The 11036-nt window shown below is 35.0% G+C and overlaps 3 protein-coding genes across 3 annotated transcripts; 1 reads left to right on the plus strand and 2 right to left on the minus strand.

The window, feature by feature from the left end:
- Nucleotides 1–852: 852 nt before the first annotated feature.
- On the minus strand, nucleotides 853–1993 carry LOC126612270 (uncharacterized). The gene is made up of 2 exons (XM_050280648.1): nucleotides 1565–1993; nucleotides 853–1252 (listed from the first exon to the last, which is right to left on the minus strand). Exons 1-2 carry the CDS (start codon nucleotides 1886–1888, stop codon nucleotides 1070–1072), a joined length of 507 nt encoding a protein of 168 aa, XP_050136605.1. The 5' UTR covers nucleotides 1889–1993; the 3' UTR covers nucleotides 853–1069.
- Nucleotides 1994–3945: 1952 nt separating this feature from the next.
- Nucleotides 3946–5739, plus strand: LOC126612272 (uncharacterized). Its single transcript, XM_050280650.1, has 3 exons — nucleotides 3946–4140; nucleotides 5197–5276; nucleotides 5445–5739. The coding sequence occupies exons 1-3, from the start codon at nucleotides 4027–4029 to the stop codon at nucleotides 5512–5514; spliced, it is 264 nt and encodes an 87-aa protein (XP_050136607.1). The 5' UTR covers nucleotides 3946–4026; the 3' UTR covers nucleotides 5515–5739.
- Nucleotides 5740–5905: 166 nt separating this feature from the next.
- Nucleotides 5906–9170, minus strand: LOC126612271 (septum-promoting GTP-binding protein 1-like). Its single transcript, XM_050280649.1, has 6 exons — nucleotides 8609–9170; nucleotides 8102–8228; nucleotides 7916–8012; nucleotides 7777–7816; nucleotides 7424–7507; nucleotides 5906–6354 (listed from the first exon to the last, which is right to left on the minus strand). Exons 1-6 carry the CDS (start codon nucleotides 8921–8923, stop codon nucleotides 6190–6192), a joined length of 828 nt encoding a protein of 275 aa, XP_050136606.1. The 5' UTR covers nucleotides 8924–9170; the 3' UTR covers nucleotides 5906–6189.
- Nucleotides 9171–11036: the final 1866 nt, after the last annotated feature.

An 11036-nucleotide genomic window follows, 5' to 3' on the forward strand; every position in this document is an offset into this window, starting at 1 on the left:
ATGTGAACTTTATTGTGTCTCGGCTGCACAGACACGTGTCCGAATACTGTATCCATAATTTTATCTCACACTCGCACCCTTAATGATCAAAACCAATCTAACTCTCAACAAAGAAAGTAGAGAAGTAGATAGCTAAACTAGCTAGAATAATGTACTCTCATTCGAATTTCCTTCCGCATAATTTAGATTAATTTAGTTTAGACTATGGCTTGCTTAAAACAAAAAAAAAAAAATCTCATCCACCCAAAAAATAGAGAGGAATGTTACCGTGGTTGTGATGAAAGAGGCGCCAAAGACCTAGCAGGAGGTTTTGTACCAAGGCTTAGCAAACCAAATCCCATGCAAGTCGGCAACCATAAGAGGCCACTGGAATGTAAGCTCAACCCAGATGATGCCAATCAAGAAATGAGACTTCTCCGCGACGAGATAATCATCAAACTCGCGGATATACCAGTTCTTGAGCTCCACCAGCGAATTTGAGTAGTGGCTCTGAGGCTGACACAACTGTGTATCTATCAACGCCGCTAACACCGCCGCGATCTTCAGAAAAGTACCCTTTGTTTTTCTCGATCTCTTTCTCAGTTTTGATATTGCTAACTCGATTCAAAAATATACTTTCATAGGCACCAAGGCACAATGCACCATCTTTGAACCTTGAAGCTAATTAGGCAAAGTCTACTGCCACTAATTAAATATTAATCTTCATTTGGTCATTGTTTAATATCCACTAACCAACGTCCATGCTTCAGAATCAGAAATGAATTCTTATTAAACAATTTGATAGGCAAAGAACCACCATGATTGATACAATAATGTACCAAACTGTTTGACAAAAAAACATTATTCCACTGATTCGTAACAAGAATAATTGGGAAAATTACCATTCTACAAAAAACCAGTACATTTTGTTCTTGAAATATATTAATTTCCTCCATAAAATATAAAGTCTTAACTAGGCACGACGCAAATGGCAATTACAATGATGAATTAATACAAATTACTCTGATGATGAGATCGATTCGCGTTTACAAAATTTGGGTTGAAGTTGGAGCGCGAGTCTTTTTCTCTATTAAACTTTCTTCTTCCTACCTGAAGCAGGTCTTTTGCCAATGGTTGCAGTATGATTGGTTGATGAGTTGGGTAGCAGCCCACGCAGTATGGCTAAAACACCCAAACTCAAGAAACAGTAGTACACCGTCAGTAGCTTATCAGGTGCCCTTCCTGACCATGTCAATTCTGCAAATATTGGCACCTGCATGAAAAATTAAGGGAGTAAACACATTTTAGAAGAAGATAAACGATAATGATTAATGAAAAATTAATGGACGTGATTGTGATTTATATCTATTACATGAAAAAGGAACTGTTATAAGTTGTATCCTCTCAACTGATCATTTTATGCAGATTTCTCTAATGAATGTGACTCGCATACACGAATCCCACACGAATGGGTGACATGGGTCTTGTGTTAAAAAAAAATTATATATTAGGCAAACAGTCAATTGAGATTGTATAAATAATTTTATTTGAACGGTTATGGAACGCTAGCAATATGAATAATTACCATGGAAGTGAAAAGAGATATTCCGTAGCTTAAGCACGTAATGTTGAACCAAGGCATGCTAGCCAAGATGCCATAAAGGTTAACAAACACGAGAGGCCACTGAAAAACAAGCTCAATCCACATGATCCCGACGTAGAAATCAGGCATTTCGGTCATGAGATAGTCGCCGGACTCGCGAGTGTACCAGTTCCTGAGGTCCACGAGAATGTCTGGGTAGAGGTTGCGAGGGAGGCATGCTTGCGCTTCAATCAACGGTGTTTTGAAAGCTATCGCCAGGAGCAAGAGGAAGAGTAACGCATCAATGAGCTTGACAAGAACACCCATTTTCGTTATTTCTTGCTTAGTTTTGGAGGTTTGGCCTAGCTAAGTTTGCGAGGAAAGGAGAATAGCTAGCCAGGGAGAAATGAGAATGGTAGCAAAAAGAGGATCTTGGAACTTTGAAAACTCAACATGGGGTGCAATTTATATTGGGTGTTTTGACTGGAATTGGATCCTCTTCGGATCCCTGGGATCCCGGGAATCAATTAATAACAACCATTCATCAAAGATTGTACGATCACAGTTTTTTTTTTTTTTTTAATATTTTTCATGCAAAACAAGATTATTTTACCTTTAAAAATATAAAAAATATTCAATTATGATCGCACAATCTTTGATGAACGATTGATATTAATTGATCTCCTGATTCCCAACAAGGAGATCCTTCCGTTTTGACTCACTCACACAGGCCCCTCATATGTTTGGGCCATTTAAAATTGCTTGGCTATCAATTGGGCTTGGTAAATGAACATATCCCTATTTTCCATCTTAATAAAAATAACATTGTCATTTTTCAAAAGTAACGAAATCAAAAGTGAAAATAAAGATGATGGCTTCATGGGGTAAATTCAATACCACTTTTAGTGAAAAAGATTGGGTGATGCTATTTATGCATCTTTTTTTACCTTTTAAACATTATTCTTAATTTTCGGTCATTGATTGAATAAATTGAGACTTTTAGTGTCCCACATCGGGAAACAACAATCTTTCAAAGGCCTTTATATAGGTCTAGTCATTTTTACTAGTGATTAGGTGTTGGGCTATTTGAAATGGGGATTGAGGTTTGGCCATTAATTGTGTGTGGATTAGGTTTGATGATTATACCATAATATTAATATTAATTAATATTAATTAATCAAGACAAGGGCCTTGGGGCCTAAGAATTAAAATTAATCTAATCAATTAGTTTTAATTTTTTAATTAATTTTTTAATTAAAATTAATTAAAAAAAACTTTTTGATTAATAGACACAACTCTTTGGAAAGAGTTGTATAGCTTCAGATACATTCACAAGGTATTTGAAGAGGTATGAAAGAGCCTATATAACTAGAGTCCTCAGTTCCATTGAAAATCATCCTTTCTTCCTCTTTTTCTTCCGTACAAAATTCTCAGAGAGTAAATACACAAAGCAATTCGCTAGAATTCTATAATCCAGTGCAGGTTGTAGAATTAGGTAGTTGTATCATGGTCAAGCAGACGTTGTAGAACTACAAGCACAAGAGTGGAACAGAAATATTGTTCGAATGACATAGCTTTAGCGCTAGCCTCTACCTTTGATTCATTCAAGTTAGTATCATTTTAATTTATGTATTTATTGTGTAATTTCATTATGTATTGGAAGTATTTTTGAATAATAAAGTATAATTATTTCAGTTTTGTAGTTCTGTTATTTTGTTGTTTCTAAATTGTTCTCCAACAGTTGATAGTCGAATTGTCGATTTTTGTTCTAAAAAGAGTAAACTGTTGTTTTACTCTTTGAGTTATTATCTTAGTTGAAATTGACCATTGTACTATTTTTTTGGTAAATTAACCCCCTCAATTATTTGAAATCAATCAATTAATCCCTCACTGTTAGATTTGATAAAATTTCATCCATTTTGTTGTTAAATACTAATACAACTTTATCCTCAAAAATGAATCACATGCTAGTATTTGACAGCAAAATGGGTGAAATTTCATCAAATTTGAGTACAAGAGGTTAATGGAAATTTTAAAATAATTTTGGTGATTAATTTATCAAAAAAATAATTTGGAAAGTCAATATCAACTGAAGTGACAATTCAGAGGATCAAATAGCAATTTACTCATAAAAATGGTAGTAAATTTTTAAAATAAAATCACATGATGAAAAACAATTTCCTGCCATTTAGTATTACGATTTAATGTTATTTCTCTTTACTTATAAATGAGAAGTTTTAGATTCGATTCTCACAAAAAATGAAGTTGAATTACATTATTACTAATCTATTATGAGATTTAGCCAACCCTCCAACCCTTTAATATCTAAAATATCGTTTGTTAAAATAAAAATAAAAAATGGCACTCCCATTACATCGTTGGCCCAATGTATTACAGTATTACTATAGAATTGGGACCGAAAGAGCCGAAGACTGAAGCTTGAGCTGCATACTTTAACCTGAACGATGAGCGAGACTCGACCGGTGCCAAGGAGAGAGAGCCCATGGGGGAGGCCGGAGGGTGATCATCGCGAACCGAAGGCCCACCGATGCAATGACCGGGCGGAGGACGTCATCCAGGTAACCCAATACCCTCCCCTTTTTTCCTTTTAATTTTAGGATCTCTTATGCTTATGTGAGAATTGAGATATGCAGCTAAATTTATGCAAGAATATCAGTTTTCTAATTAGATTATTGAACTTTCTTATCAGAGGAAATTGATTCAACATTGAGTTGGAATTTAATTGTTGTTCTGGTTGCTCAGTGTTTATGGGTGTGCTTGTTTGAAATGTTTTGATGGGCTTTTGGGTACGAAGAAGTGAATGCAAGTGATTTCCAGCTAAGTAATTTTTCGACTGCTCGCGGTTGATGGATCTAATTGTATGGTTTTTAGTTTAATTGTGTGTTTGTGCTTGGTATAAGTTGAATTTTCAATTGAAATAATGGGAATTTCGCTTTTGAAAGAATTTAGTCATGCATCAAAACTGCATTTAGACCTTCTATAGTTTAGGATCTCCCTATATGTTTCTACTGAATCACATTTTTTTTTATTAGTTATCGTAACTAGTAAAGCGGCAGCCTTGTGCACTGGGTACGACCTTTTTTTTTTTTTTTAGTTATCGTAACTAGTAAAACTGAGCACAATGTTTGCCTTTTTCCCCGGTTAATCACAATGTTTGTTGTTTGGGATTAGTGTAAAGATGCTGAATGTAGAGCAAGAAAAAGTTAAGTGAATCAATACTAGCGTAGCTCATCGGGGATAAGGAGGAGGGCATTTGCAGATGTCTGTTTGTGGAAGTGAGGAAAGAAGTTCACAAGTAAGAGGATTCATCTTCAATGTGAAGGTGTCATCATCAGTCTTTATATATGAGCTAGATTTTGGTGATACTGAGTGATGATTGTGTTGGGAAAGGACTTGGAGAGTGTGTGCTGATTTCTTTCGAGTAGTAACTTTGAAAGTTTTCGACTTCCCTTGCTTTTTGTAGCTGCTTCCGGAAAGATCATGTTAAAACGGCCTAAATACTTTCTTACTTTTGTTCTCTACGAGAGAGGACTAGTGTGAAAATTTTTAGAAATCAACATTAGCAGTGTTTCGTTCCAATTTTGTCAGTTGATCTTTGCCTGTTTCTTGTGTAGGCTTGTTTTGAGGGAAACCCATTTAAGACAGTTCCAGGGCCATTTAAGCTCTTCTGGCAGTGCATGCGATCTAAACCCGGGTATGATTGACCTTTAAAATGTTGTCCCAGTGTATACTTATGTATCATATTTCTACATATATAGATATATATATTTATAATTACACATGTAATGCTGCATCAGTTACATAATTCAATACGTGTTACGCTGCCTTCTGTGATTTCTGAAGCATTTGTGTTGTTCTGCAGGGAGGAACCAACAGAGCCATTTACATATTTGCAGCTGGATCCCCCGACAAGAGAGGTGAAACTTGAGTGAAACCACCTTTGTTATCGGAATCAATATTGCTCTTAGGTTGGCGCATTGTCTCAAAATTTCCAGTTTTTGTTATCTTTTCTCTTAATAATATAATGTTGGACCGCAACTAAGATTACAGCTCCCAATGCTGTTGAGTTCAGCAGCTTATTTGAGTTTTATTTGAACCATCAACATTATGTCATCTTTTCTTATAATATAAGCATTTGTGGTTGTTCGTTTCTGCAATGCAAGTGTAACTGCGATTCAATAATTTTGTCTGCCACACTTTGTCAAGTGCCGGCTTTTCTTTATCTCCAAGGCTAAAGAAAACTAGGTGCATTACTGCTGTTCTTGCTAGGAGATATCAGATTTTGAGTGATTTGCATGATCATATATGTATAGACTGCAATCATATCAAAAATTCATGATTGGTTTTTCTTTTTCGAACCTTGTCTACAACTGCTGAACAAAACTTTATTCATTATATGTGGAGATGTGGGCTGTCCGCCTCTCCCTTTCTCCAAGTCATGAAATGGAAGACAAAAAACAAGGTCATGAAATGGGGAAGAAAAACGTATCGTTATCAGACTGATGACTACGGCAACTCCAGCCTCCAGGGACCGACCAGTTGACTCCATATATCTCTGGGGAGGAAACAGATCAGAGAGATCCTGCTATATTTACAAAAATCCAACACTAGAAATCAATGATGGGCTCTCCGATGGTCAGATTGCGCTCCACTGTCCAAGGTAAGTCGAAGAGCTTGGCCGTTATGAATTTGAAGATCTTGTTCACGTTTATGTTGTATGTTGCACTCGAAAAGAACAACGTTGCGTTGAGTGCCTTTGCATATGCTCTTGCCTGCATTCACATTTTACATGAAAAATCAACCAATGAACATCCTCAAACGGGAGCACAAATTGCTCAAAGGGTGTTATGAACTTAGTTTATTTTGGCCATCGAAAAGCATTTTTTTGATACTCAAAAGTGTTTCTGGTAGCGTTTAGCAAATTAGGAAAAGAAGTAGGAATTCTTTTGGGTTATAGGGTCATCTAAAAGCGTTTTCTGATAACCAAAAGTGTTTCTGGTAGCATTTAGTAGATTAAGAAAAGAAGTAGGAATTCCCTTTGGGTTATAGATGCATCTTGTTAGTGTTTTATAGAGAAGCTTTTTGGGTTATAGATGCATCTTTTTAGTGCTTTATAAAGAAGCGCGTACCAATTGCTTCTTGATGAATCGATTTCTAGTGTTTTTTCAAGAAGGATTTAGATTTTTAATAAAAGCTTATTGTACTTTCTTTTTTTTTTTTTTTTGGTAATCGGAAATGCAATAACCGGGTAAAGATGCCAGAAGATTACAAGAAAGCCTACCACAAGGCAAACAAGAAACAAACACCAGCTACAGAACCGTAGTGCAAGAAGGTAGAAAGAAAATCAAGACGCCGCATCTAATACTAAAGTGTCCCTACTCACACTACCAAAAAGCTAACAGTCAAGGGGGGCTTATTGTACTTTTGACATAATTGCTTAATACATTTGAAAGTCCAAACGAACCCTATTGGTAACAAATGTAGAATTTAAAAGGCCATGACAAGTAGTTGGACACATTACTATTTTATATTGGTTGGTTGGTGTTTGTAGCCAAATTGAACTTGTATTAGCTGCCCTTTTCAGTTTTTCTATTGAGCATTGACTTGGATGTCTCCAACTTCTCGTCATCTTTATTGCTCATCCTAGGTAATTAGAGGTGACTAGGCCCCTAATCATTGATTTTTTTTACTAAACACATTTTTATAATATTTATGGTGTTAGATGTATCGTATGTAAATCGTGAATTATATTTTTGCGGCATGAAATTAAATATTAATTAAAATAGTTAAGAATATTGCTTTCGAAATTAAGAATTTATGCTAGTTAGTAAGCATCTTTACCTGACTTGCAATTGTCCATTGCAAATCTATGGGGAGTTGGATGAAATCATCGAACTTTGTTCCAATTAATATTGGGATTGCCGTCTGCAAACCAACATGAAAAAAGCATTTTACAATTGGGGAAAAAAACTTGATTAATTTTGTGAACAATCATGCTTCGCTGCTGAAAGTATAATAAGTGTTGCTGAAATCCAATCATAAATTGACAAATGTCTAATTATAGTTTCTAATTTTCAATTATTCAGAGACGTAACCATTTATGATTGGTTTTTCAACAGCACTTACTGCTTTTCTTTCAACTGAGAAGCATGATTCTTTTGTGAATTAAGAGAATGTAATGTATTTGCAGTTACCTGATTCCATTTCCTTGCTCGGTGATACCATGTTATGACACTGCAGTCACATAAATTAAATTCCATGGTTTAGCATGCTAATTAAAAATTTAAACAGGATTAAAATACCAAAAGCTAGAGATTGTACTTAGAAATTCACCTATTTAACGTACACCGACTAGTTAAATCAAACATGAACAAAATAGCTACGGAATCCTTGCAAGCAACAGGAATGTTATCCTGGGATTTTACATCACCTGCACCATAATTAAAATAAAATTATTACAAACTCAATGCAATATTAGATTGTAAATCGAAGATTAATTTCATTGGATTATATTAATACCTCCAACTTCCCAAATACTATAGGAAATCCGTGCACCACTGACCAACAATGTCTTATCCATTGAATTTAATCCGGTGGTGTCTGTCTCTCCTCCCTCTTCCTTCTCATCATCTCCTACATACTTTACCTAAGCCAACCAAATAAATTCAATAAATAGATATACAAATAAATAAATGAATAAGAAGAAGAAGAAGAAGAAGAAGAATGAGAGTGTGACGTGATGATTAAAACATAATTCATGGTACAAATTATATGATATAAGAACAAATTTTTAATCCTTAAAACATGACAAATTCATTTTTCTGCATGTGTTCGCATGTCATACAAATTTGTATATTTTAGACGACTTTATTGTTGTTGGAAAAGACGTTAAACCACAAAATTACCTTAAGATGATACGCATGATTGTGTGAAATTTCTATCTATATTCCATAACCTAAACGTGAAAATCAGAAAGAAAAAAATGTCATTTAACTAACTTCGAGAATTAATGAAGAGATTAATTACCACAAAGCTAGTTTTTCCAATCTGGCTATCTCCCAAGAGGCTGATCTTCAACGGCACTAAATCGGAGCTGCTAACACGGTGGCTACTCTTGTTCCGATGAAGGTGATGACACGTGAGATCCCTTGATTTCGAGGACGGCGACGAAGACGCAAAAGTGGAAGGGGTGTCGTTCGCCGACGACATGGCGGCCGAAATGGGCAGCATACTGTACTGGACCGGCTTTCCTAAACAACACATGAGCAGCCGGTCCATGACGCGGCGGAGGACCAAGACGCGGCGTTTAACTCTTCTCCTGAGGCTGAAGTGGCGTATCATTTCTTCAACAAAAAGTAACTAGTAGATCAATCTTCAAACTTGGAAAAAAATGGACGGTTGTGATTGTGGCGATCAAAGGTGGTGGTGGTGCTGGTGTGGGGGGATGGCCTCAACAGCAACTGAGCGACTCTTGTTCTGTTTAGGCCATGGAAACTGAAAAGCTAGCTTCCATTGCTCTCATATTTTCATGACTTGTGGTATTTTTAGAATATTTGCTTTGTATTAATGTAATATTTTCTAAATATTTTTGTTTTATTTTTTCCAATTTTCTTTTGCTTTTTAGCTTTTTTTTTCGGTTACAACGATCTTTTGCTATCAATGTGACTACTTTAACGGGACATTTGACCGGTAATAACATGGACATAATCCCAATCGAAAGAAGTCCTAATTGCCTTCTTCCATTGCTACACGGATCTTGGTCCTATCTACGTATGAGTGAAGGTAACACCACTATATATATTCATAAACATATTATTACGAGAGATTTTTTAAGTATCGGGTGATTCAAAAGGTGCTCTACATGTCATTATACAAGTGACAAATAATAAATTTTTTCATATCTATCCACTTATTTTATAACACCACTTGAGTATCGGACACTTTGAAAATTTCTTGTATTATACCATTACACAAAAAAAAGTTTCTTGTAAGTTTACGGTTGCAGAATTTTTGTAATGGGTTTTATGAGATTTATGAGGGGTTGTATGCATTCCAAGTTTATCTTTAAATTTTATTGTATCTGAATCAGTATTGAGTTGTAGGACTTTTTTTCTGGTTACTTAAAACACAAAGATCTACACTTTCTGGATTAGCTCAAGTGGCAAAGAAGGATGAGATAAGTTGAGCTTATAATGGGTCCGGTGTTCGATTTTTTTCCAATCCAATAAGAAACAAGATTTAGAATAGGAGGTATGCATAACAAAAGCCATCAATTTCTTCATGTTTCCATTTGGTTTCTCGAGTGATGTCTGAATGACACCAAAAGTCTTCCTGGCCTACAAAATGGTAAACTGCCGTAGTGAAATCACAAGCCGGTCATTTTGTTAAAAGCAAAAAATGTATAGTCACTTGATTTAAGTTTGGTTTTTTGTAAATTAAAGAGCACCAATATGATGCACCTAATCAACTTCGATAATTATTATGTAGTAAATAGTAACCGACCTTTTCCAGAATAAAGCAATACCATAGAAAGTACATCAACAACTTTGAGCATAGTTTTAAAGGAAAATTAATGAAAATGGCTTGAAAACATTGAGTTTTAACAATAAGGACAAAATGTAGGGTAAAATGAATAGTGCCAGGATTGACTTTTAGTGTAAAAATGTGGTTTTTCATTAAAGTAAACAGTATCGAAATCTTTTAGTTAAAGTTCCCTAGGTTTAATCATATAAAATAAAATGGCCAATTTGAATTCAAGTTAAAGTGAGGTCTTCAATTTTTTAACCTACCCAAGGTGTGTTGTTAAAAAAGAGGTACCAAGGGGTCTGTATAGTTAATTATATACATTAGCAACGGCTAGGATTTAGTGATCAATAATTAAGTGGTTCGTTGCAATTTTCAACTAGTGGCATGTTCATATACTTTCTCGGATGGGGAAATCATGAATGGAAGTTATCAGTTTAATTCTTGGCTTGTTTAAGTATTTGGTTACGGAATATAATGCATGAGCCAAATATAACACTTAACAAGCTTTTAATTTACTGGTAGTTGCCTTTATTTGGTTAAATGATGTCTTATATACATACACATTTGACGTGTAAATCTATAGGGCTCGTATAATTATAACGCACAATTATACTAACCTGGATTTTGATGATTGTTTGATATCTTCTTGACGCTTCTTAGGTTCTTCAAGCGCGCTTAGTAGAAACTCTTTTAATCTTCTATTGATTTCTACTCACTGGGCTATAATATTAAATAGAGAGTATCATATACGTGTAACACTCAGAGTACCAATGACAACCTTTATGTAGATGTTATAACCTAATGAGAACACTCCTCACAATCCCACTAATCTTATGATTCTATACTTTATTAATTTAGCTAAAAGAATATCGGGAAACGCCATTAACCTAACTTATATAAATTTCCTGTTTTCACTAAACCTTAGAGA

Source organism: Malus sylvestris, chromosome 17 (assembly GCF_916048215.2).
Source record: "Malus sylvestris chromosome 17, drMalSylv7.2, whole genome shotgun sequence".
Lineage (NCBI taxonomy): Eukaryota > Viridiplantae > Streptophyta > Magnoliopsida > Rosales > Rosaceae > Malus > Malus sylvestris.

What these genes read in the sequence shown, in the direction of transcription:
- LOC126612272 (XM_050280650.1), top strand. Translation starts at nt 4,027, where the DNA reads ATGAGCGAGACTCGACCGGTGCCAAGGAGAGAGAGCCCATGGGGGAGG. An exon ending in GGGCGGAGGACGTCATCCAG is followed by an intron (nt 4,141 to 5,196) that starts GTAACCCAATAC and finishes TTTCTTGTGTAG; the next exon opens with GCTTGTTTTGAGGGAAACCC. An exon ending in TGCATGCGATCTAAACCCGG is followed by an intron (nt 5,277 to 5,444) that starts GTATGATTGACC and finishes GTTGTTCTGCAG; the next exon opens with GGAGGAACCAACAGAGCCAT.
- LOC126612271 (XM_050280649.1), bottom strand. Translation starts at nt 8,923, where the DNA reads ATGATACGCCACTTCAGCCTCAGGAGAAGAGTTAAACGCCGCGTCTTG. An exon ending in TAGTATTTGGGAAGTTGGAG is followed by an intron (nt 8,013 to 8,101) that starts GTATTAATATAA and finishes ATTATGGTGCAG; the next exon opens with GTGATGTAAAATCCCAGGAT. An exon ending in AATGGACAATTGCAAGTCAG is followed by an intron (nt 6,355 to 7,423) that starts GTAAAGATGCTT and finishes ATGTGAATGCAG; the next exon opens with GCAAGAGCATATGCAAAGGC.
- LOC126612270 (XM_050280648.1), bottom strand. Translation starts at nt 1,888, where the DNA reads ATGGGTGTTCTTGTCAAGCTCATTGATGCGTTACTCTTCCTCTTGCTC. An exon ending in TATCTCTTTTCACTTCCATG is followed by an intron (nt 1,253 to 1,564) that starts GTAATTATTCAT and finishes TTTTTCATGCAG; the next exon opens with GTGCCAATATTTGCAGAATT.